Source organism: Alternaria arbusti, assembly GCF_024043155.1.
Source record: "Alternaria arbusti strain BMP 1465 chromosome Unknown scaffold_10, whole genome shotgun sequence".
NCBI classification, from domain to species: domain Eukaryota; kingdom Fungi; phylum Ascomycota; class Dothideomycetes; order Pleosporales; family Pleosporaceae; genus Alternaria; species Alternaria arbusti.
In genome coordinates, this window is record NW_026249950.1 from 160,207 (window position 1) to 183,859 (window position 23,653).

Consider the following 23,653-nt stretch of genomic DNA (forward strand, 5'->3'; position numbering starts at 1 on the left):
CCACCAACCCCATCCCCCTCCCATCCACATCCCCACCCTTCCACCTCCCCTCCTCATAACTCGCACTATCCGAACCCCTATCCGAATCCGTATCCGGAAAACTCAAATCACTCCGCAGAGTCTCGACGTCTGCTTTGTCGCCTACAACGGTCGTGTCGTCGTCGCCGAAGGAGTAGCGTGGGTTGCGGGGGGCGGGGCGTAGGGGAGGGGGACGCGAACTTCCGCCGTTTTGGTTCCTGTTGTTGATGGGGTTGATGGGGTTGATGGGGTTGATGGGGGTGTTGTAGGTGTTGAGGTTGGGATTCCGTTGGGGGAGTAGGATTGGGATTTTGGGAGGTGGCGGTGGTGGTGGTATTGGGCGTCCAGCGTACGTATCCGGATAACGATGATGGATGCTCTGGGGTGAGCGTGGGAGAATGTCTAGTTCCACCGGATAAGGCGGGTACGCTGTCATACCGTTATGACTTGTATCCGGCATCCTCGCTGGCATATTATTAAGCTCAACCACCCTCCTCCTCTCTACCCCCTGCCCAACCCGTCCAATCTCCTCATTCGAGCTCGAGAACCCCGACCACAACCTCGGTATCAGGTGCCCCGTCCCCTCATTCCCCTCATTCCCATCATTCCCATCATTCCCATTCCCATTCCTTCTTAGCACAGTACCCAGAGGACCACTGATAGTAAGCTGCTTTTCTGCTTGCTCCTCCTCCGGCGTTCCGCTTGTGCCGTCCAGGAAATTTCTTTTATGAGGGTTCCTGATGAGGAAGGTTGTTATGAAGACGAGGGCGAGGGAACCGAGGAGGGCGCTGATGGCGAGGGATGCGGGTTCGATGGCAGGGTGATGTGGGGAGGGGAGGAGGGAGGGAGGGGGTAAGAGCCAGAGAGTGGGTAGGGGGGTGGGTGGTGTGGAGGACATGGTGGAGATTGTGATACTACTAGTGTATTAGGGTGGTAGAGGGATATCAAAGCTGCCGAAATTGTATGTACGGAAGAGGTAGTAGAAAATGTATGTATACCCCTCAGCAATGACTACTCACAAACGCCGTGACATGCACTTCACATAATCGTCCCCAGACATCCCCCTTCACAGCATCAACCACTTTTGACAGCACGCTGGCCAACCGCCGTAGCCTCGACATCCTCCTGCAACGTCCTTGTCTGCGTTTCTTCAGACGCCTTCCCACTACCTTTGCGCTTTCTCAATTCTGCCATGGAGATGGGTGGTTTCGCCTTCCTCACCTTCTCGTCAGACGAACTCATCTTGCGCATCTCGGATTCCAACTTCATCGCCAACCTTTGTAGCAGCCACTGCGGCTCAGACTGATTGCCCATGAGCGGACTCCTTATCCCCAGCCAACTCCAAGCACGCTTCTTCCCATCGTCCGCAGAGCCGATATCAGGAGCTTCGCCATCATCGTGCTTATGCGGAGTGTTGGCTTTGGGCTGGCGGTGGTGCGAAGGATCGTTTTCGTCCTGGCCGATTAGACGCAGGTAGTACTGCCACTCGTGGTACTCGTATTGTTTTGACGATGAGCTTTCGACGTCTTTCATCAGTTTACGGACTTCTTTTGCGAGGACAAAGTGGTAGAAGCGGATGTCGCGTTCGAGATAGTCGCCGTGTTCGCCGGCCTCTTCCGCTTTGCCTAGCTCTTCTTCTTCTATGTAGGCTGCTAATCTGTCTTCTGTGCGGTTTTCTGTAGGACCGGCAGAGTTGCTGCGGTAGCCTGCCTTTTCGTTTTCGCCAATCTTGCCGGATTTGATGCGCGTCCATCCGACTTTGAGTGCGGCGCTGAGCCCTTCCTCGTCTGGTAGGACGGTGAGCGAACCGAGCCAGATGGTGAAGTCCTTGAAGGCTTTGATGACTGTGTCGCCCATGTTAGAGATGAGAATGGTTAGTGTGGGGACGGCGAGGAGGCTCCAGAAGACCATGAAGGCTTTTCCGGCATTGCTTTCGACAACGTAGTCTCCGTACCCGATCGTTAAGAGCGAGACGTAGGCGTAGTAGAGGGCGACGAAGTAGCTGAATCCTTGCGGCTTTTCGGAGTACATGAATACTAGAGCGCCTAGGAACCATAGTAGCATTGCTGCTGTGGTTGATAGAGCTAACGCGGTGTATCGCCTCTTGCGCTCGGATAGTGTTTGCACGCGGCGCATGATGTGGAACTCTTGCTCTCGTCTCTGTGCTTCTGTCAAACCTTTCGAGGAGAACTCGACCTTTTCCCACAGTGAGATGCGTATCGTCTGCGTGTCGCCATCGATAGACTTGAGAACCTTTTGTCTTTTGACTTCCATAAAGCGAGCAGCCATCTTTTGCTTTCCATGCTCTAGAATAAGAGATCGAATAGAACCAATGACCAAACCAACTGTGACTAGGCCACCAATTGCATATGGAATGAGGAGTGAGCGACCAGTATGCGTTTTAGGCACAAACTCCCCGCCGAAACCTATTGTGAGAAGGGTAAAGTTGGCCCAGAACACGGCATCCAGGAACATCCAGCCTTCGACGTATGAGAATATCAGAGCGCCGATAAGCAGGTAGACCATAAAGGCGATTGTCTGCAGCATCAGCGTCCTCTGACTGGCCGTCAGCCGGAAGTCTCTAGCGTAATGCCCCTTCCACGCTCCGAAAGCAGTAAAGGCCATTAGCGAAGCGATAATGAAGTAGATACCCGCAGCGATGATAGCGTAGTAATACGCTTGGCTGAGAGCATGTTCTTCCATAGGCTGAATCCGGAACACAGATGACGAAGCGACCCCCACGAGCGCCATCAAAAGGAATCCAGCAAGATAGAAGCCGATGATAGTGATAGGTTGCGCAATCTCAAACGTCAGTCTTCTTGACATGTTGAGCAGCAAACTGATGTTTGCACTCAACGCAAAGACGAGCGAGACTGAATTGACCGCGATAAGCCATCTCGGATCCGTAATCTTCGAGCCGTGTCCCTCGTCGCTTCCCGGCGGGATGTATACTCTCCACTTTTCAACGAGGGCGCAGATGGAGAAGCCGTTGGCGATGGGGCCGAATGTTCCTGCTATGAGGGGACTCGCTGTGGAGGCAAACCACCATTGACTGAGTTTGTCAGCGTACGTAAAGCGATGTCGAGGCACTGGGCGACATAACTTGGATCGAGATATTCCCGCTCTTCCTGCTCCGCTTGTTCGTCTTCGTCGTGGACTGTGTCATTAACATCTTGCGCTGCCGCGCCTGCTGGCTCGTCGAGGCCGGGGTCGTTCATTGCCAGTCAATTGGTAGTGTGGTGAAGACTGCAGTAGACAACAACGAGTCTGGGTGCATGTTGTACAAAGAAGAAAATGGAATCTGGAGATCTGGAGATCTCCTGCAGGTATGTGCACGAGGGGCGTGCATGTGAGATAACCAAGATGCGCGGGTTGTCGCGTGGACAACGCCAGGGAAGTCAGGGAGTGATGACGTATGTCTCGCTAACTTTAACAAGCCACCAATTTCGGGTGGCTTCAAGCACAACGTCAGAGAAAATCAAACGTAGGATTGTTACAATGGACGGTAGAACCTTTTGGTATGATGTACTGTGAGAACACCATGTCGGCCCGAAATTGATAGGGTAACGACTTTGTAGAAGCTCGCCTAAACTACATGCGTGACAGCCTCGCGTTTAGCGGCTGACTCGGCTACATGTTTAGCTCTCTAGGTATTCGTATGTGTGTGATGCCCAACGTCTTTTTGTGGAACTATGCTGCAGATCTTATGCAGCAATCCACAAGCGTTAGATAATGAGCTCGCCTTCGAGCTTGACATTGCTCGCCAGCCCATTGCACGCCACACAAGTAGAAGCTTACTGTGTCGACGGGATACATGTCAGAAGGAGAAGCAGAAGGCATAGCCCCTAGGAATGTTGGAAGAATGTATCCAAGGAACAGTGGATGTAGACTTGAGCAAGTGACAACACAGGGGACTATATGCCTATATATACATGCGGGCACTGTGACTTGGCCTAGCATATCAGAAGATCGAGGGGCGTGCTTTACAGCGATACTTCTTACGGGCTTCACTAAGGACAGTCTGTCGAGCTCGAGGACATTTTACCTTCTCCAATTGCCATACTATGACTCGGGCAGCTAATAAGCGGGCTGGCTGTTTGCTGTATCTCCGCCTTGACATCTCAATTGTTTGTTCAAGTCCATGCTCGTTGGATGATCGACTGTCTCGAGAGACAACAGGTGAGCATGACTCGGCCTGCTGCTATCTTCCTTCGCGACCTCGTTGAAAAGCGGTTCCGTCTGAGGCGTGTCGCAAGCTGGGGACATCGATCGGTATCCGAGGACTGCCTTCGGAGAGGCGAACTGGCTCAATGAGCAAGAGGGATCTCGGAGGCGCCAGCGGCTAGCGGCGTCGCATGCACTGCTCCCAAGAGGTGGCAAAGTACAAGGTGATGGGGGTGAGTGCGGAGGTGCAAAGAGATCGTCCGAGCATTCCCAGGCAAATCTGCCTGTTGCTTCGTGCTCCTAACACAATCACCGCACCACTCTCAACGCCACCTTTATAATAAGGACCCCAGCTGCCGACACACAAGTACCCGTAAGTTTCTCAATGCTCTTCGACTGTCTCGCAGTCGCCTCGAGGTATTCGATCAGACCACGGTCGCGCCATCGCGAGCATACACAAGCAGGACGGCGGGGTAGCAGTCTACCTATGACTACAATGCTACCTACTTTAGGGAGCAGCTCAACAAAGACCTAATAGCATACTAACTTATGATAACAGATACATCTGCATCGCACCTCTCCGCCGCGGTAAGCTTCAGCCCCCGTGACTGTTAACTAACGCTAAAGTAACATCAGATGGACAACTCGAGATCTTCAGCGCACCACGGCGCTATGCTTCTCGGCGGTAACCGTTTCATCGACAGCAAGACCAAGCGCTTCGACCTGGGCGGCTTCGAGCCTACCAAGGTCACCCTCGCAAAGAGAGAGGAACGACAGAAGGCGGAACAAGAGAAGGCGGAGCGAAAGAAAGCAGCGGCGAAAGAGGCGGAGAAGGTGGTAGTGAAGAATGCGAACCCTACCGTCCCTAAGGTCAACGAGCAATACCCGCCGTTTCGTCTTACAGAAGTGGAGAGGAAGAAGCTGGTTCCCGACGGCCCCAGGGGTGACGAGCAGTACGTGCCGCTCCGTCCTGGAGAGTCGCTGTGGGATCCGAACATGGATCCACGTCGTTTCAGCAACATCTTGGGGGGCTGGGGTAAACCGCCTGGAAAATGGGGGCGCAACAAGTAAGCCCGATCTACATCGACTTGAAAGAAGTCATTGCTTTTCCATTGGTGGAGAGACAATATTTTCTTGGAACACGCATGACAAACAAGGCTGACAAACACCCAGTTAAACGAAGCATACGAGCGAAATTCTGGAGCTGAGACTGGGGCGTCCGGAACGTTTTGCATCCTTCGGCGTCTCAAAGGACTTGGACTTCGCGGCTCACATTGCAGTGGCCGGCTTCCAACATGACGGATGCGAGAGAGGGCCTCTCGTACAGAAAGAGAGCGCGCATCGTCATGGCTGTGTGTCCTTGTCATTCCCTCTCTCTTCGAGCGTGTAGCTTCGCATGTCGGGCTAGAGGGCCTCGGGCGAGGTATTCCTGTGATGTGGGTTCTTCAACGAGAAGCTTCGGTCGCTCTTGAGGCGGCGGGTGCCCTGCTGGCGAATAGTGCTTGCACTCCGCAGTTTGGTAGAATCATACATTATCGCTCTAGTTGCTGGAGCATGTGCAGCTACGTGGTGTCGTCGACACGTTGGAGTACGCCGGAGTATCGTATGCCTTCTCGACGCTAAATCATCGCGCCACAGCCCTGTCTGTCAGCTGAAGTCCCATGGTTCTACAGAAGGCTCTAGGTGTATATGGCCGACGACAAGGCACCGCCGATGCATGTGGGCATGCGCGTCTGAGCCGGCGCCGTGGCGGCTGTCGAAGCTGCTGTCGGCGGTGTCGAGATCGCGAAAATAGCAGCATAGTAGTGAGAGCATCATAGTGTTCTATCATGGCACACGCGGCCGATGTGTGTCGCTGTCGTAGAGGCGGTCGTGCGGTCGCGGTCGTGAGAGCGATCGAGGGGCTCAGGAAGCTGCGGAGAAGTCTGTCAGTAGCGCCTTCCCCTGTGTACCGCAGAACGTATAGCCGACAATGACCATTCTGTCGTCGCGATCCCGGAAGTCATGGTCAAGAAGACGAGCATTGCGGCTGTGAGCGAAGCTGGAGTCGGCATGTATGGCGCGTCATCGCGTGTCTGGTTCAGTCGGCCCGCCATCCATGATTCAGGCACGGTACACCAGCTCGGTTCCGGCATAGTGTCCTCCTTGGGTCACGTCGTGACAACGACTGCTGCAGACGTCTTCTGTATCTCTTTACATATTTACGACTTCTTGCAACCGCAATTCCGTACTTTCTTACATGTCACAAGTAACATACAGTATAGGGTCGTGCTATGTGCAGACAGGCCCGTCTGGGCTATGTGTATTGCATCTACTTCACAAGGGGTTGGAAATGTAAGTTGGTACTACACAAGGACTTGTGAGACGAAGCGCAGTCTTGACAACACTGGCCTTGTTGCGAATGTGAATCATGAGATAGTAGTTTCAGTCCGTTTGTACATGTAAGAAGATCTCCCATTGCATCCTTTCTATTCTTATCGACATCTACCAATTCATTGTCAAGTCATTTCTCAGTCCTCATATTCGCAAAGCGCCCTGACTGTCACGTATTCTAGAGGCGAAAAAGTGCATCTTTGTTCAAAGTAAAAGGAAAGGAAGCCAATAACTATTCGCTGCTCTCAGCAACAATTCTTCCGTGCTCCACCTGTTGTGTGAGAAAGCGGCAACGAGCATGTCAGACGTGTACTGTTGTAAATCGATTTGCATGCCCGACAACACATCACTTTCAGTCTGATAGAATTTCTCATGCGAGCCTCGCCATCTCCACAATTCTCACTATTCTTCTCACCGTGGCGCCATCGCCTCGAGCGTCACTTTACCGATATACCTGCGTGCAAGATATAGGAGCTCGCATTTCATATGGCCTGTTACTTCTTCAATTTGAGTCGAGTCGTTCATGCTTGATCCGGGATGACAGTCCACTCGTCACAGCTGCCAGAAACTACTGCGTCATCGTACAGTGCGTCGATATCATCTTGATACCGCAGGACAGATATTGGCAGTCCCTTTACTATCTCCTTCACCTATCCTCACTCACCTCAAATGTGGAAGCTTCTGATCTCTCGCTTATCATCGTGGTCACCCAGGCACCAGTATCTCCTTTGGAAAGCGCGCTAAGAGACGCTACTGCGCACAGCTCCTACCCTTTCTGTCCATATAAACAACGCAAGCTTTTCTCCCCGCTACCTCCAACTCCCTTACCCCACATCCCCAACTCTCACACACGCTGCAATTAGCAGTCTCGTCCAAGCAATAGCTACACTTTCTACACTTTCTACCTTCTCCCCTCATCGTCATGTCTGACGCAGGAGCTCCCGAGGCGACTGCGACCGACGCCGGCGCTGCCCGCAAGGAGCAGCAGGCTCAAGATCTTGCGCGCGCCCAGGAAGCCGGATGGAACAACCCAGTTCCCTTCCAGTATGAGACAGTCGTTGGTGGCACTCCTGCCGAGGACGACACTCGCGACACTGCTGTCTGGCTCTCGGACGCTGCTATTTACCAGTGGGACGACGAGTTCGGCGATGTTGGAGAACCCAACCCTGAGCTCGAGAAGATGCTCTTCACCGACCAGTATCTCCAGCGCGCCGGTGGTGCAATCAAGGCGCTCTCGTTCGACGTCACTCTCTCGGGTCCCACCAAGATCAGCCCCGTCCGCAACGTAAGTCACTGAAACTTGGGCCTGCAGGTCTTCGCATGCTTCTTTGCTAAACTTTGTCAGTTCGAAGATGCCGGTCTCCACCCGATCATGCTTGACAACGTCAAGTTGTGCCAGTACGTGGCCCCGACCCCGATTCAGTCCTACTGCATCCCTGCTATCCTGACTGGACACGACGTGGTCGCCGTTGCACAGACTGGTAAGTCGCCTCGTCCGTACTCACTCTACTTCCTACTAACACTACTCAGGTTCCGGCAAGACTGCTGCGTTCCTCCTCCCGATTCTTTCCAAGCTCATGGGCAAGGCCCGTCAACTCGCTGCGCCGCGCCCCAACCCGGTCCGCTACAACCCTCTCACCGACAAAGTCCGTGCGGAGCCACTCGTCCTGGTCGTCTGCCCTACGCGTGAGCTTGCTTGTCAGGTAAGTTTCTATCATACGAAGTACATGCTGAACGTATACTGACCTGGTTTCGTGATAGATCTTTGACGAGGCACGTCGTCGTAGGTACCCAAGTACAACATTCATGTGAGACACATACTGACTTCATAACCTCCGTTTAGTGTGCTACCGCACTATGCTGCGTCCTTGCGTCATCTACGGTGGCGCCCCCAGCAGGAATCAGCGTGAGCAGCTCGAGATGGGCTGCGACATTCTCATCGCCACGCCGGGTCGCCTCATGGACTTCATGTCCAACATCAACTTGCTGTCCTTCAACCGCCTGAAGTAAGTCAAGCAATCTTGTAAGGTACTTCATAACTGACTGACACGAACAGGTTCACCGTAATCGATGAGGCCGACGAGCTCCTTTCCACTGGTTGGGAAGAGGCCATGGAGAAGCTGTTCGCTGGTTCAGGTATGTTGACACATCATCCCCAGCATGGACTTCCAAGAATTACTTGCTGGATCATTCTTTGTATCACCTGCTGACAACTGCTTAGACCAGAACGACGATGCCGACCACACGTATCTCATGTTTTCTGCCACGTTCCCCAAGTCAGCTCGTCGTCTGACACGTGAATACATGGATGAGGACTGCGTCCGTATTAGTATGTTTTCAGTTCCCCAGTTTGACGAACAACCCGCTCACAATATACAGAGGTTGGTAGGGTCGGCAGTACCCATCAAAACATCACCCAGCAGGTCATCTTCGCAGAGGAGAGCGCCAAGAGCCAGGCACTGTTTGACTTGATCTTCAGCGAAGGCCCTCAACGGTACAGTTTTTCTGACAACCACAGCGAGTGCGAGTCGCTAACTTTGCCATTATAGCACCCTTGTGTTCACTAACTCCAAGGTGAAGTGTGATATGGTTGACGACTTCCTATACAACAAGGGCATGCCTGTCACCTCAATCCATTCAGATCGTACTCAGCGCGAGCGTGAAGACGCTCTTCGGTCCTTCCGTACCGGCCGCTGCCCAATTCTCGTCGCTACCGGTGTCACTGCGCGTGGCCTTGATGTCGCAAATGTCAAGCATGTAATCAACTACGACCTTCCTTCAACCATGCATGACGGCATTACGGAGTACATTCATCGCATTGGTCGTACCGCGCGTATCGGCAACGAGGGCAAGGCTACGTCCTTCTTCAACGACCGCAACGAAGACATTGGCCCAGACCTCTGCAAGATTCTATGCGAGAGCAAGCAGGAAATTCCAGAGTTTCTCCAAGAGCACATGCCCGAGGATCCCAACACTATCGAGTGGCACGACGGCACTGACGATGAGTCTGATGATGGCCTTGGTGATGGTTTCGGTGGAGGCGATGCAGGCGGTTTCGATGCTGATGCTACTGGCTTCGGTGGAGAGGCTGCCGCTGACACTGGCTTCGGTGGCGATGACGGCGGTTTCGGTGGAGGTGGAGGAGGCTTCTCTGCTGATGCCGACGCCGACGACAAGGCCGCTGCCTGGTAAGCTGCTTTTGTTCTCCAAAGCCCTTCACCTTCTTCCAAAAGTGCTTAGCTAGCCTGCTCCATGCGGCTTGCTTTCATCGCCTGCGTCTGCGCGGCTCCAGGCTGAGTACTCGGGTCAACGATTCACGCTTCACGATATGACGCGAAAACGACTTCTCTTTCGCGGTGGTCTAGGGCCTTGCATATGAGTTGCAGGGTGCAGTACCGCTGATATGTAGCATGATGATCATGGTCAGCTAGTCTACATATACCAATTGTCAGAGTAAATCTGTAAACTATGTTCTTGTCCATGCTTTTGTGATGTGACGTTCGGTACTTTTGACATTGCCAGGTGTAGCAACAAGCGCGTTCACTCAAAAGGTCCTTTCGCACAGGCGTATGCCCCGGAGTTGTCAAAACCAGACTCATAAGGTATCTACATTGGGCACGAACTGACACAAGACAGTGCTAATAGGAAGTGCCCAGGTGTGGTGGATGACCCCTGCGATGCTTCGCGCAATCAAGCTTTGGCCTAGCCGGGGCCGGCTTGAAACACCATCAACAATTTCGGCAACGCACGATCTCCCTGTATCGCATCGCAGCGCGAAAAACATCTGACGTCACACCCAACCATGGCTTCCGTGCCTTCCAGCTGGGCACACAGTCCGCGTCCCCCTTAGTCCTTTTGAACGCGCAACGCACATTGCTCACTCAGCATTCAATGCGTGACGCAGCCGCATACAACGAGTCCTCCGCGTCATGAACGCCGTCGCCCTGTCTACCTCCGTGTCATAATCACGATGAGCAGCTATTTCCATTCGATTGCCTATTTTTTCCGCCTCCCCTTCCACATACAATGGCGGTAGGAGATCCCGTAATGAATAATGCGCGAGGCCGACACTGACTGCATCCAGCACTGCGCTTGTCCAAATACCGCGATTCGTTCCTCTCTCCATCCTGCACGTCACGTCGCCTAAGGGGCCCCATCCTTTTCTCATATCGCTGCCGAGTCGAAAGGGCAACCTCATCTATATCTACGTCTTTGTTCCGCCGAAACCAGTCGACCTCGAAGGCAATGGCGACCAGGAGAGGAAAGAGACTGGGGAATGGCGTGTGCCTGTGGTGCTGGATTTTCATGGTACGAAACCGGAATGTTTATGAAGACGCTCGTGGCTAACAACACTAGGCGGAGGCTTCATAATGGGATCGCCCTTGGAGCAAGCCCCTTATGCGTCGATGATGTCGCGTGAGCTCGGCGCCGTAGTCATCAGCGTATCCTATCGCATTGGACCCTTCCACCAATTCCCCGCCGCTATTCACGACGCGGAAGACGTCTTGTCCGCGATCCTAGACACAAGTGGAGTTTCGAAAGCCGGCAAGGTCCTTAGAGAGGAAATTCAGCGGTACTACTCCATAGTACGGGATGGCGCACTGGAAAAGAAGAAGAAGGAACCTCTTGCACCACATCTTGAGCACGTCAAGACCATCACCCTCGACCCTACACGTCTCGCGATCTCAGGCTTCTCAGCAGGAGGAAACATCGCCTTGAACATGGCTATATCAGTACCGCCTTGTCCTGAACTCGGCATGTCGACTACGATCGGTCCTCGCTCGCGCACGAATGAGCCTGCGCATGCAGACACCATGTCGCCTATCATGCCCGAAAACCGCAGAGCCACTATCCTAGACGATCCCTTCGAGTCGTGGCCCTCTCTCCTCCCTCCCGCTCAAGCACAGCCCCGCATGCTGCCGCTCCTCCTATTCTACCCTTCGCTCGACGCACGCCTACTCCCACACGAACGTCCCATGAAACCCTTGCCCAATGCGCTGCGACCAGACGACCACCACAAACAGAAGCCGAAAGCACCTGGCCTATTCTCAATCATGGGCCCGACCTACCTCCCGCGCAAACTACGACCGCACCCGCGAGCCAGCCCCGGTTTGAACGACCCAATGCACATCCAGAAGAACGCCGCCATCCTCCTCGTCCTACCTGAAAAAGACACCCTAGCCGTGCAAAGCGACGTCTGGGTCGACAAAATGAACAACAACGACTGGAACGGGCCTGTACGCTTCGGCGACGGGCGCTCAGGCGACTGGGACGGACGCCAAGGTGGACAAGCGGGATCGGACAATGTGCCCAGTAGCCAGAACGGAGGCATGGAAGTGTGGCACGCACCTGGGTGCAGACATGGTTGGACGCAGTTTCCGGATACTTTTGTACCTCAGCATGAGCGCAGTGAGAGGGAGCTGGTGTTTGCACGGACGCTGGATTTTGTCAGGGATAATTGGAGGAAGGAGTTGCAGGTTGAGAAGCGGCAGCTGGGGAATCAGATTCAGGAGTTGAGGAGGTTGAGTATACCTGGGGAGGATGAATAAGATGGAGTTCAAGTGCAGCTGTACGTCTGATAATAGAAATCACTACACCGAAAGCGATATCTTTGCATAGGGGCGAGTCTTGGGGCGAGACGAGAATCACCACAGCTGTTCTCGATAGTGAGCAGGTGTTCTGACATGAACGTTCAGCAAAATATCTGTATTGTGCGATGTATGAGGCACGTATCTGGTACTACAACTTACAGGGAAAGAATGTTAGACAGAGTACCTGTCTTGTGTCCCATACCCAATCTCCAGCAATCGTCTTACCCCATAGCCTCCACGCACTCCCCGGAGTTTACCCCAGTGTACTATATGTTGTTGGTCTCTTGTTCGGTATTACTCGCACTGGATCAGCGGGTCGTGAAACAAGCAGGTGACTAGGAGAAATGCCGAGCCGCTTGGCTGAAGTAAGGAGTGTCTTGGGGGGAAGGTTGTGTGTAGCTTAGGCGGCTTGGCCCCAGGTGCGGGATCGACGGGACGTTGTTGTGTGACGGTGGGTGATGGGTGAGATGGGATTGGTGCGGTAGAGAAGGGGGGAAGGAGGGATAGAGTGTCTGGTGATGTGGAATGATAGTACGATGTGAACGGCCAGGTCTAGAGGTGTGCAGACATACTGTAGTGCTGTTGATATACTTCTTCACCCATTACGGATCAGGGGTCTTGTTCGCAGCAAAGCAACATCCCAGTCTGTCACTGCTAGCTCTTCGCATGTCGAGACGAGTAACCCAGCTTCTAACGTTTTAGCCAGTTTGAAACCACACTGCACACTTCAGGCAAGTATGGCGCAAGCAAGCAACATTAGTACGCGCGCCGCTGCCGAGTCAAACTAGCAAATGAGGGGTAGTCCCAAACTACATCGCTCGTACTTTCCACATTCCAACACGTGGTGCTGGTGGAGGAGAGCGCCGATGTATGTGTGTTTACGACGCTGCTGATATCACGCGCATATGATGAGGATCGGTTGTTCGGGAATGGGAAGGGAGGAACTACGTCATATCGCGATGCAGAGACAAGGATTAGATGTAAGAGGACGGCAGACAGCTGTTCAGGCCTGACCGCAAGTAGCAAGCCGTGCCGGCTACCGGGTAATACCCAAGCTGCGTACTGTACACTGCGTAAGTTGTGTGGGGTACCTTTTCCTCCTACACAGCCGTAGCAGATACGTATGGGAGGAGTACGAAGCAACAGGACGCTGGTATTGGCGCGAAAACCACGCGTGGGGGTTGTTAAGCAGGAGCGTCACGCGTCATGGGGTACGGGTGCCTTCCCCGCGAATACAATGTCGGCGATTGGGACAGGCTCGTTTGGAGCCGGCTGAGGCGCTTGCTGGCGAAATGTTATACTGCGTCTCAGCGAACGGAACCCCAGACGTGAGATGGACCCTCTTGCTGGGCACTGCACGACAAGTATCGTGCAGCTGCAGATTGGCGGCAGAGCACGGTGGGTTAAACCGGTATCCCGTTCTTGAGGCTTGAATGGAGTCAGATGATGGACTACTTTCTACAGTGTAGACGCGTCCTCTTTGGACTAAGGTGAGGCGCGGGTGTAGGAGAAGCGGTCAAGTAGCGGTGTGGAGGTGGCAGAAAGAGATGAAGCTGCCATGTGGAGCTGAGAGAAGGGAGAAGGAAGGAGATATCGAGACATGGCGAGGAATGAGGCATTTGAGGAAAATGGTATCAAGCCGCCGTGCTTGGGGTTGAGCAGAGGGCGTGCATGTGGTCGTGTTGATGCATGCGACGTCGGACAGATGGTACAAAAGAAGGTGTGAGGGCTGGCTAGCGGGGCGTTGTCGGCGGCGTCGCGTTGATCAGGGTCCTGCTTCCGAAGCTTGCGGAATTCAGCATGGCATGGGCTGCGCTGCTCGATTGCGTCTTGCATCGGCTGTGCTGGAAGGATGAAACCTGCTTTGGCATACTCCCAGGTGCTGGAGTATTCTAGTCGCAGATGTCATCTCCGCACTGACAAGGGGAGGAAGTCAATAATCAACAACAAAGGCGATAACAAAGCAATACAACAGCCGCAACAAAGTTCATTGATTGTTGATGAGTGAGGGTGACTGCGCGCAGAGATTGCCGAATCTGACGGCCAAAGGGCTCGTGTCACGGAAGGGCAGGTGTGGCAGCGTGAGCAGGTGCATTGCTAGACCAGTGCACAATTGACAAAGGCCATGCGTGGCATTGGCTGCGCGGGCGTGGGCGCGAATTAAAATGCCGGCTACCCACTGTTTGTGCTTTGCAGACCAGATGGTGCCGAGCCGCCAGAGCGCATATCAAATTCCTCGCTCCCTCTCTCCTACCACCAGTCCCACCTGCGTTGCGCCACTACTGTTGCAGTCTGAAGTCGCCTGACAGCACAGCTTGGCTCTCGATCTGCACCGTCCCTAGCACCGCTCACTCACGCACTTGTCAACGGGCCCTCTGCTAGCCTGCGGCCCGTCGCCACACGTCGCTGTCGCTGTGGGAACTCGACCTCATCCTCTCCAGGTACCCCTTCCCACTCGACACTGCCCGACGCTTGTCGCTTCTGACACGTCTTCGAGCCCGCTTCTAGTTCCACCCAAGGCTCCTCACACACAGCTCCACCATGTTTCTGTCCATATTATAACACTTCGCCTCACTGGGGCCCCACTCTCCCACACACCCATCCATACCGCCCAGCAGTAATCCGCCGAACCGCCTCTAATTGCATTGCACTCGACACGATCGACATAGCACGCCTCCTGCTCTAACGAGGGTCCAGGAACGCTGCGCCAGGTGCACTGCGCCAAAAAGAAACCGTGAAACGCCTCACCCGCTTGCATCACGACCACACAACTTCACTATTACGGCATCACTTCGAAATATTATTCGCACTCAGCAATTGAATCTGATACACGACCTTGCACCGACCCCACGCACGTTCCTCGATCGATACACCACCGACTACAGAACACATGGCGAACGAGCAGGATTACTTTGCTAGACAGGGCGCGTTGCAAGTAAACACACAGCAGAACATGTCGAATACATGTCCGCCAGATATGACAGCAGAGGAGGAGGCGGTCGGCGACCTAGACGAACCCCCTGAACCTCGCGCGCAACGCCCTGCGCCCCTGGTGCTCCAGCATTCCTCCTCCACATCCTTCACCAAATCGAAACCCGTCATCGATCGCAAAGCATCGCTCCTTACCTCGGCGCTCAAGTCGGGCTCGAACGCGAGCTCGCCTGTTGAGGAACACTCGGATGCGAGCCCCGTCCGCGGCATGTCGTGCGTCTCGACATGGAGTAACAACAGCGGCACCGCAGATCTCACTAGCGATGGAGGCTTCACGAGCCCTGGCACACGGCCCTGCACGCCGAGCCCGCCACTTCCTTCGGCAGCGTTCCACAGCATGCTGCCCACGTTCAACAACAAGCCGTTGGAGCTACCCATCTCCGTGGTCTCACACGACGACGAGAACATCACCCCAGTACCACCCAAGACCGCGCCCGCTCAGAGCACCGAGCAGAGCATCGAGGCTGTTCTGGGAAGGAAGAGGCGCATCATGTTTGCGTGCGGGTCCAAGGAGGACAAGAAGCCAGCAGAGGCACCTGCGAAGCCCGCGCCTGCTCCTGCTCCTCAGGCCGAAGAACCCCCCAAGCGCGTCTGCACCATCAAGTTCGCGTGCCCGTCCAAGCCATCTACAGAAGCAGCGCCGAAACCCCGCCGCATGGCCAGCCCCGCACCGCCACCACGCCGGATACCCTCGTCTCCCAAGCCAACCACCAAAGTCCATCGCGACTCCGATTCTACTGTCCGCAACAATTCCCCCGTGAGCGTGCGTAAAGTCCGCCCGGTTGACCACACGCGGCGCTTGAGTTCCAACTCCGACCTTGCCCGCTGTGAAGCATACCGGTTCCACGAGTTTGCTAGCTCAGAAGAGGAGGTCGAAGAGTGGACTCAAGAAGTTACCTGCCATCGAAGCCGGCTTACGGTCCAGGATACGCTCAAGATTGAGAACAACCTGCGTAAGCTAGGCGAGGAGGTTGCTGAAGAGGAAGCCATCGATGAAGAGGACGAGGACGACGATGAGGACAACGTCGAAATGGATGACGACGATGACGATCTGTTAGACGAGGATGAAGACGATGCCGCGTACAGCGACGCGACTGACGAGGGTTTCCAGACTGATGATGAGAACGGATTTGCCGTCTCAGACGATGACAGCGATGCCGGGTCTGACTACGACTGGTGGGCGCCTGGAGCATCAACTGCAGCGACATCTGTAGAGCATCTGGAACAGCTTCGACTGAAGACTCACCGAACCGTCTCTGAATCATCGATCGGGTCTTTGGAAAGCCGCGAAGGTCTCAAGATCATGGACAAGCCTTCCAAGCGCAGAAAGTCATCGAAGCCGGTCAATATCCGCGTTCCCACCCCTGAGCTGCCTGACAGCACAGACTTCGTCTGCGGTACGCTTGATGAGGATAGGCCGGCTGAAGCTGCGTACATGTCGACACTTGAACGTCGACGTGCGGCCAAGCACAAGCCTACTCCACAGGACATCGACCCTACGTTCCCGACATCGGATCCCGAGCTACCTGATGATGATGAGGATGAGGTCTCAGAAGACGAGAAAGCTTCCGAGACTGATCATCTCATGATTCATGGCCGCATGGACCCCGTCAACATCGATGGACGAGGTCGCCGCAAAGAGGTTTCAAAGAAGCGATCTCCTCTGCCGTCACCGAAGCGCTTGCGATCACCTCCACCAGCGAAGCGTGCTGTGCACCGTTCTCCCCCACCACGCAAGCTGTTTGGAAACTCCCCCAAGCGCCACCATTCTCCTCCGCCTCCAATGCGCCTTAGGTCTCCACCACCTACACGTCGCGGCTCCGTCAACCCTGTGAACATGACCACACGTCAGCGCAGCGATACCTCCATCCGCTTCGCCGGCATCGCCGAGCGCCCTGCACCCACAGTCTCAGCCTCTGTCCCACGCACCCCCATCACCATGAGGAATCCATTCGACCTCGACGAGGACGAAGACGCCGACGGTTCCGACATGCCCATCCGCCGCGCCATCGACATCAAAGTCGGGCTCGAGAAGAAGAGGCAACGACGCAAGGAGAAGCTGTACCGCAAGCAACACCGCAAAGGTGCCAAAGAAAAGCGTCCCGCTCCTGGTCGCGGCGCAGAACGCATGCGCGAGATGGGCCTCGCGGTACACGCTCACAAAGGCAAGACAAATGCCTTTCAACCGTTTGGAATCCGCAAAGATGCGGATGAGGAGGACATGCACGTGCTGTCGGCATAAGCGGCAGACGTGTTGTACAGGTGAGGATCAGCGCCGCCGTATACATTCGGCATTTTTACATGTTCCCTGCAGTCTGTTGTAGGGCTTGTTGGTCGCTGATCCCACTTTCTCGTAGGGTTGCTATGGAAGCATCCAGCGATTTCAACTTCTTAGGCCCTTGTTTCTCCCTTCTTTGCCTACTTACCTTCTTTTTCGAGCTTCTTTCACTACTTCAGGCTTCTCATGTACATAGCCTTTTTATCCATATTTTTGCCCAATCGTCTTCAGTGTGGCTTCTTCACGTTACATGGTTTTAGTGTCTCTTTTGTTGGTCCCGACTATTGCATCTAGGTGTTTCGCGTAGCATTGATGGCCTCCTCGTAGGGTACAACGGGTTGAGCGCCGGTTTTGGGGAGTTTGTGAATGCATTGTATGGGATTCGAGGATCCTGTGATTGACTACTGTTCCGTGGATGTGGGTGAAATCTTTATCTGCCACGTTCGACTGCATGTCCATCACCATCATAAAAGCAAACGTCCTCACATCTGCCATGACTCTCGTGTGCTCCACCCATCATAGACAATATAGTTCGATGATGTAAGGTACTCCACACCGGCACTTGCATGCTTGCGCAGACATGCAACGGGTGACCCACTACCCACGAGCGTGACAACCATGGAACTGACCCACGACCCACAAACGCAGAAGAATTTAATGCCCGATGGATCAACACTTGCTTTGACGTCGGTTACATTTCAACTGCCGCGGGACGCTACGAACCAAGTATGTGTAGACATTGTATGCGCTATGTGAACACGTACGCGTCCTACAGTGTTAATTTGTATACTTGTATGGAGCTAAATAGGTGCATCTGCATGCGCTCGCAGTATAATGTAGTGATGATACGAAGACTATTGCCCTCGTCAATAGTCTCGACAATACACCTAGACACGTTTGAAGCAGGTGGCTTGAATGACATCAAGGAAATGCAGGTGGGTCGCGTGCGCCACCTAACTGGATTGGGCTGGCAGGTGCTAGAGGCCGCGCGTGCTTCAACAATTCCAAGGTAAGCGCGCGCAGGGTCGCATCTCACGACGGATGCAGTGCGGTTGTGCAGGTATACTGTGATAGTTGCACCCTGAGTTGCACGGGGGGCCTGAAGTTGATAGACGAGGATCCTATGCTCGTATTCGCATCCTGCAGCGGGTGCAGCCGAATGCTTGACAGGCGACGGACAACGCGTGGGGAAGGCGGGGCGCGTGTGATGGAGGTTATTTGTACAGTACTGTATGCAGTTATAGTCTATGTTCTTCTGGCTTTTGCATTCGAGGTTAGAGTATCTGCTTGCGAACAATCTGAAGACATAGTGTTGAGGTAACGACGAGGTGCATGTGAGGCGTCGGTACCTTCTCGCCCCTGTCATACGTACTACTGTAATGTACTAAGCGTTGACCGATCTAAATATCCCGCCGCGCACTGCACTCCGCAACGCCCTCACCGTATCTCCCATTGGGGGCAACCCGTCTTGTCCATCACCATGCCAACTCCACCGTGAAGCGTCTATCGTCATTCCTCCCGCCGGCTGTCCCCATCGCCGCCCCTCTTCTTTTTCCACAACCGTCTTTGGAACCCTTCACCTCTGCCAGTCGCGTGCCGACCCTCGTTCCTCGTCGACGCCGTCATAGCGCTTCGCTTCCCTTTCACTTGTACATATTCATATTGGTAGTGTCGCCATCCATGTCGCCTCCAGCCACGCTCCGAAGCTCCCCAATTTCGATAATATAGACACGCGCGACCGACTTCGCTCGCGTGTCCACGCTACCCGCACCCCCCATCGTCGCTCCGGTTCACGTCGCCCGGATCCCACCAGCACCCATGCTCATGAAGAAGATGTGGATAGTGGAGGAGCGGAAGGACAAGACTGTATACCGTCGCCGCTGTCCGACTGGCGGAGAAGTCCTCTCCTTCTTCTTCGTCTCGGCCTGCGCCCTGCTCTTCCTCATCATCTGCACCATTCTCTACGGCACGCGCACACAGAACCCGTCCTTACCCCCGCTGGTCAAAGAGTACATGCCCGCCGGCCGCTGTTTGTGCGAGTTCAGTACGACTTTCTCCTGCGACACTTGTCTCGATTGCGCTGCAAATCAGGCTATTCTCACGACTAATGCGACCGAGTTGGAGGAACATGGACTGTGGACTTTTACGTATCCAAGGGATAAGAATAATTATGGGCTTGATGAAGCGCAGTGCGATAGCGCTTTTCCGGGGCAATACGAGGATATTGAACGTGCGGTTAAGGTGCGGAGTCGCTGGGGTAAGGTGACGCAGGCGGATCTCAATAGCTTCGAGCTTACGAAGGGGATGGTGAGGGCTATGGTTTACGATAGAGAGGTTTGTTGAGTCCTGGACAATTGGCAAGTGCTGAGCGCATGCTAACGTACAACAGCTCTACATCCTCGAGACTCACATGGTCGATAACGTCAACCGCCAAAAAGCCATTGCAACTCTCAGCGCCATATACCGCGCCATTCTCGCCGCCCCCTCAACCGCCGATATTCCAAACATCGAATTCGTCTTCTCCGTAGAGGACCTCCCTGCGCAACCCCACAAACCGATATGGTCCCTCACCCGCCGCGTCCAAGACCACAACCTCTGGTTAATACCCGACTTTGGGTTTTGGAGCTGGGACATGCCCGCGCTGGGTACACTGGACGAAGTCGCTCAAGAGGCGGTTCAAAGGGAAGCCGTCGAGTCGTGGGACCAAAAGATCGAGAAGCTAGTCTGGAGAGGCAAAATCACTTTCGCGCCTAAGCTGCGGAGAGCGCTCCTCGATGCAGCAAAAGGCAAGCCATGGAGCGACGTTGGCCAACTCAAATGGACGGATCCAAATTTCAAAGAGCAGTTTCTCGGGCCGGTGGACCAGTGTAACTACATGTTCATTGCTCACGCCGAAGGTATTATACCCCCAACCACTAACAGAGTTCTGCATACTAACAACCCCATGCAGGACGTTCCTACTCCGGCTCCCTCAAATACCGCCAACTCTGCCGCTCAGTAATCGTCTCACACAAACTCCAATGGATACAACACCACCACTACCTCTTCCGCTCCAACGGCTCCAACCAGAACTTCGTCGAGGTCGAACGCGACTTTTCCGATTTAGCATCTGCTATGGAGGACCTGCTCGATCACCCTGAAAAGGCGAAGCGCATAGCAGATAACTCGGTGCAGGTATTCAGGGAAAGATATCTGACGCAAGCGGCGGAAGCGTGTTACTGGCGGAAGCTCATGAAGAGGTGGAGGGATGTTGTCGATTGGGAACCGGTGTTGTTTGCTGGGAGTGGGGAGGATGGGATAGCGAAAGAGAGGAATAGGGTGAGGAGGAGGGGGGTAAGGTACGAGACATTCATGTAAGTTGCCTCGGACTCGGGCAAAGAGTGAAGATTTGCAGGGCTAACACATCTGGCAGGCTTTACGAACCCAAAATCCAACTTTCGTACCCGGAATCGGCGCATTGAAGCTTGAGTCTCAGACTCGCTCGCATACTTATATAGCAGCTGACCTTGTTTGGCCGGTGTTGCATCTTCTGGAGTATAGGCGGGATAGCTATTTGAGAGCGTTTATACCCCCTTTCGCGTTTGCGAATCTTGTTTACTAGTTTGGCCGATGGGGGTTTTAGAAGAGGGAAGTAAAAGCGATGTCAACTGGTTACGATACTATGTAGAGTAATGCGTAATATAGCATTGATTCAAACATAACTAGTTCACATGCATGAGATCTGAACTTATCGGCGTGTATCTTATGTGATAGTCTTATGACGTGATACACACGGCTACAGTACCGTTTCAGAGCTGTTGAATCTGCGACACATGGTAAAAGACATCTCACACTTGAAATGAGTACAGACACGTGAAAGAGCGAGTTGTATACATGTAACGTTTTGCTATTGATACAAAATCTCGTAAACCTTCAATGCTATTCCCAGACCACCCGTATATATTCCCCGCTTGGCTGTTCCAACGATCCTGACTGTCCCCCAGCCATCGTGTGTGTGGTATTGGCCCGTGTCTCCCAACAGTCCCCGTGATGATGATGATATTGGTTTTACGCCTATATGTAACCTCCCAGGGGGCATTCCGAACAGTCCCCGTGAAGGTGGACGAATGCAGGATAGCGCGATGCAGAGTGCAGGAGCATGTGTATGGAGACATATGATAAAGCCTCTTGGATAGTCCGAGAGTGGTACTGCGCTGTGTTGGCCTCTCCAGAGACGAAAGTAGAGGCCAGAAAGGGCAGTGCGGATGATGATGTTCCAGGGATACGCCTATCCGGAACGATGGCCGATAGTAGGTGTGGGTGAGTAGCAAGGAGCTCGGTCGAGCGTTTCTCGGCCGTAGTCTTGCTTCTGGTAGAGGATGTGAGTACTGAAAGTAGACCGCTTCGAAGAAATCCCGTAATGAACATCTCGCCGTGGTCTTGTGATCAGACCGGATAGTCAATCGCGTCGACTACGCTCAAGAGTAGTCTGTGGGTATCCTTTTCGTCTCGGCCTCGACCTCCGCAGTCAGGGCCTTGACCTCAGCCGTCAGGGCGTCGAACTCGGCTCTTAGAGCCTTTTCGTCGCCCTCCAGCATGATAGCTCCGGTCCTCGAAAAGAACCTGCGTGTCATGTCAGTACAATCATCTCTCTGCAAGCAGAAACAGTCAGCAACCCACCTCATCCACACCCACTCCCCCGCAACCCAAACCATCGTAGCCAACATAAACAGCCCCAGCACCGTCCCCACATAATGCACCTCCTGCTCGACGCCTCCCCTCCCCCTCCCACTCACCCCGTCAACCTCTTGTCCAAACCCACAAACAACCCTATTCTCACTCGTCACCCCGCTGCTTGGATCCAGGGGACTAACTTCCCCTCCCTCATGCATGCTCTGCAGCAGATTGAGCGGGAGGGGCTTGGGAATGGCGAGTAAGGTGTCCATGGTGGTTTGACTGGCGAATTGGATGGGGAGCGCGTTGGTGATGGAGAGGGAGAAGGCGGCTTCCCAGTCTAGGGTTAGGAGCTCTTGGTAGGAACATGGGGTTGGGGTGCGGCTGGTGGAGAAGGTGAGGCAGCGGCATTGGAGGTCTTCTAGTTGGGGTGTGGGGTGAGGTTGTGTGGGGGCGGAGAGTACTGCGCTTGTGAGGGCCATGATGGTGAGGAGGAGGGGGATTCGTCGGTTGGACGACATGGTTGTTGTAGTGGTGTGTTTGGTAGATTGGATCGTTGTTGCGGTTGAAATCGCAGGCGTTGAATTTGAGCGAAACGAGGAAACCCAGCGACTCTGGATTCGCAGCGGCGGAGCGGAGAAACTTCACGATATAGAGTCAACCTGCTGCTTTGGGTTGGATGTATTATGGTCCAAGAGCTATGCGCTGCGATCTAGACCCTCGTTAGCGCAGCCCTCACTCTCGTATATCTGCTCCTCTTGATTAAGCGAACAGACACACCCTCAATCACCAACTCACCAATGAAATATCTGCGTATACCTTGAAGTAACAATCGTCGTGAGCCACATGTGCAGTCGAGGGGGCGACAGAAGTGGCTTATGAACCCGTTCGAAACAAGCGTGGGTATGAGCGTTGGAACCAGGGCATGTATGCGCAAGCTTGCATTCACCCTCGCGTGGCGCTAAACCTCGGTAACTTAACTGGGGGGGCCCAGATGTGAGTGAATTCCACACACACGAGCTCGGAACCCTTGTAGCGATCCTGACTTTTCCCAGGCACATAATCAAGTCTCACACGACAGATTTCACGCTGCATGAGCGGCCGCCGGAACGGTGGTCATCCTATACGCCGGCTCCGGCGAGCCAATAGTTCCGATAGTCACATTTCCAGCTTCAAGACCGTCGCCAGAAGGAACACCGGTACGGTGTCGTCGCACGCGCTATTGTTCCACTCGTTTCGTGAGAGGAGGATAGTGCCGGTGATAATTGCCTAGCTCAGCCACACGTTTCTGTGCACGTTGCGAGGGAGGTAGGCGGATTGGTCCCTGATCGACTGGTTTGCGGCTGGGATAGGATTAGTGCGTGCGCTCGACGCGTCTGTGCTTGTGGCTTGAATCGACGCGCTGGCGTCAAAAAGGGCTGATGATGCGCGAAACAAATCTGGAAGGTTACGAGAGTGGTTTGGGGGGTCCTGGGGATCGTGCTACAGTGTCAAAGCCGGGATTAGCTGGCTGAGTGTGCCGTGTCGTGAGATGTTGCCTGATGTCTTCCTCGAGGGAAATTGTTTGCTGCGTGCAACCGATGCC

The 23,653-nt window shown here is 54.1% G+C and overlaps 7 protein-coding genes across 7 annotated transcripts; 4 read left to right on the plus strand and 3 right to left on the minus strand.

The window, feature by feature from the left end:
* On the minus strand, positions 1–916 carry J4E86_007302 (uncharacterized protein; the record flags this gene model as incomplete). The annotated part of the gene is made up of 1 exon (XM_051447824.1): positions 1–916. A coding segment is annotated over one exon (916 nt), but the record flags the coding sequence as incomplete, so codon positions are not given.
* Positions 917–1,092: 176 nt separating this feature from the next.
* Positions 1,093–3,236, minus strand: J4E86_007303 (uncharacterized protein; the record flags this gene model as incomplete). Its single annotated transcript, XM_051447825.1, has 2 exons — positions 1,093–3,029; positions 3,089–3,236. 2 exons carry the CDS (start codon positions 3,234–3,236, stop codon positions 1,093–1,095), a joined length of 2,085 nt encoding a protein of 694 aa, XP_051300763.1.
* Positions 3,237–4,818: 1,582 nt separating this feature from the next.
* Positions 4,819–5,253, plus strand: J4E86_007304 (uncharacterized protein; the record flags this gene model as incomplete). Its single annotated transcript, XM_051447826.1, has 1 exon — positions 4,819–5,253. The coding sequence occupies one exon, from the start codon at positions 4,819–4,821 to the stop codon at positions 5,251–5,253; it is 435 nt and encodes a 144-aa protein (XP_051300764.1).
* Positions 5,254–7,477: 2,224 nt separating this feature from the next.
* Positions 7,478–12,104, plus strand: J4E86_007305 (uncharacterized protein; the record flags this gene model as incomplete). The annotated part of the gene is made up of 11 exons (XM_051447827.1): positions 7,478–7,840; positions 7,901–8,036; positions 8,086–8,258; positions 8,317–8,338; positions 8,399–8,561; positions 8,612–8,691; positions 8,777–8,884; positions 8,935–9,049; positions 9,105–9,743; positions 10,640–10,863; positions 10,912–12,104. 11 exons carry the CDS (start codon positions 7,478–7,480, stop codon positions 12,102–12,104), a joined length of 3,216 nt encoding a protein of 1,071 aa, XP_051300765.1.
* A 2,932-nt stretch (positions 12,105–15,036) lies between these two features.
* On the plus strand, positions 15,037–17,379 carry J4E86_007306 (uncharacterized protein; the record flags this gene model as incomplete). Its single annotated transcript, XM_051447828.1, has 1 exon — positions 15,037–17,379. One exon carries the CDS (start codon positions 15,037–15,039, stop codon positions 17,377–17,379), a length of 2,343 nt encoding a protein of 780 aa, XP_051300766.1.
* Positions 17,380–19,233: 1,854 nt separating this feature from the next.
* On the plus strand, positions 19,234–20,876 carry J4E86_007307 (uncharacterized protein; the record flags this gene model as incomplete). The annotated part of the gene is made up of 4 exons (XM_051447829.1): positions 19,234–19,749; positions 19,805–20,312; positions 20,366–20,768; positions 20,828–20,876. 4 exons carry the CDS (start codon positions 19,234–19,236, stop codon positions 20,874–20,876), a joined length of 1,476 nt encoding a protein of 491 aa, XP_051300767.1.
* Positions 20,877–21,872: 996 nt separating this feature from the next.
* On the minus strand, positions 21,873–22,589 carry J4E86_007308 (uncharacterized protein; the record flags this gene model as incomplete). Its single annotated transcript, XM_051447830.1, has 2 exons — positions 21,873–22,017; positions 22,075–22,589. The coding sequence occupies 2 exons, from the start codon at positions 22,587–22,589 to the stop codon at positions 21,873–21,875; spliced, it is 660 nt and encodes a 219-aa protein (XP_051300768.1).
* Between the last annotated feature and the right edge of the window lie 1,064 nt (positions 22,590–23,653).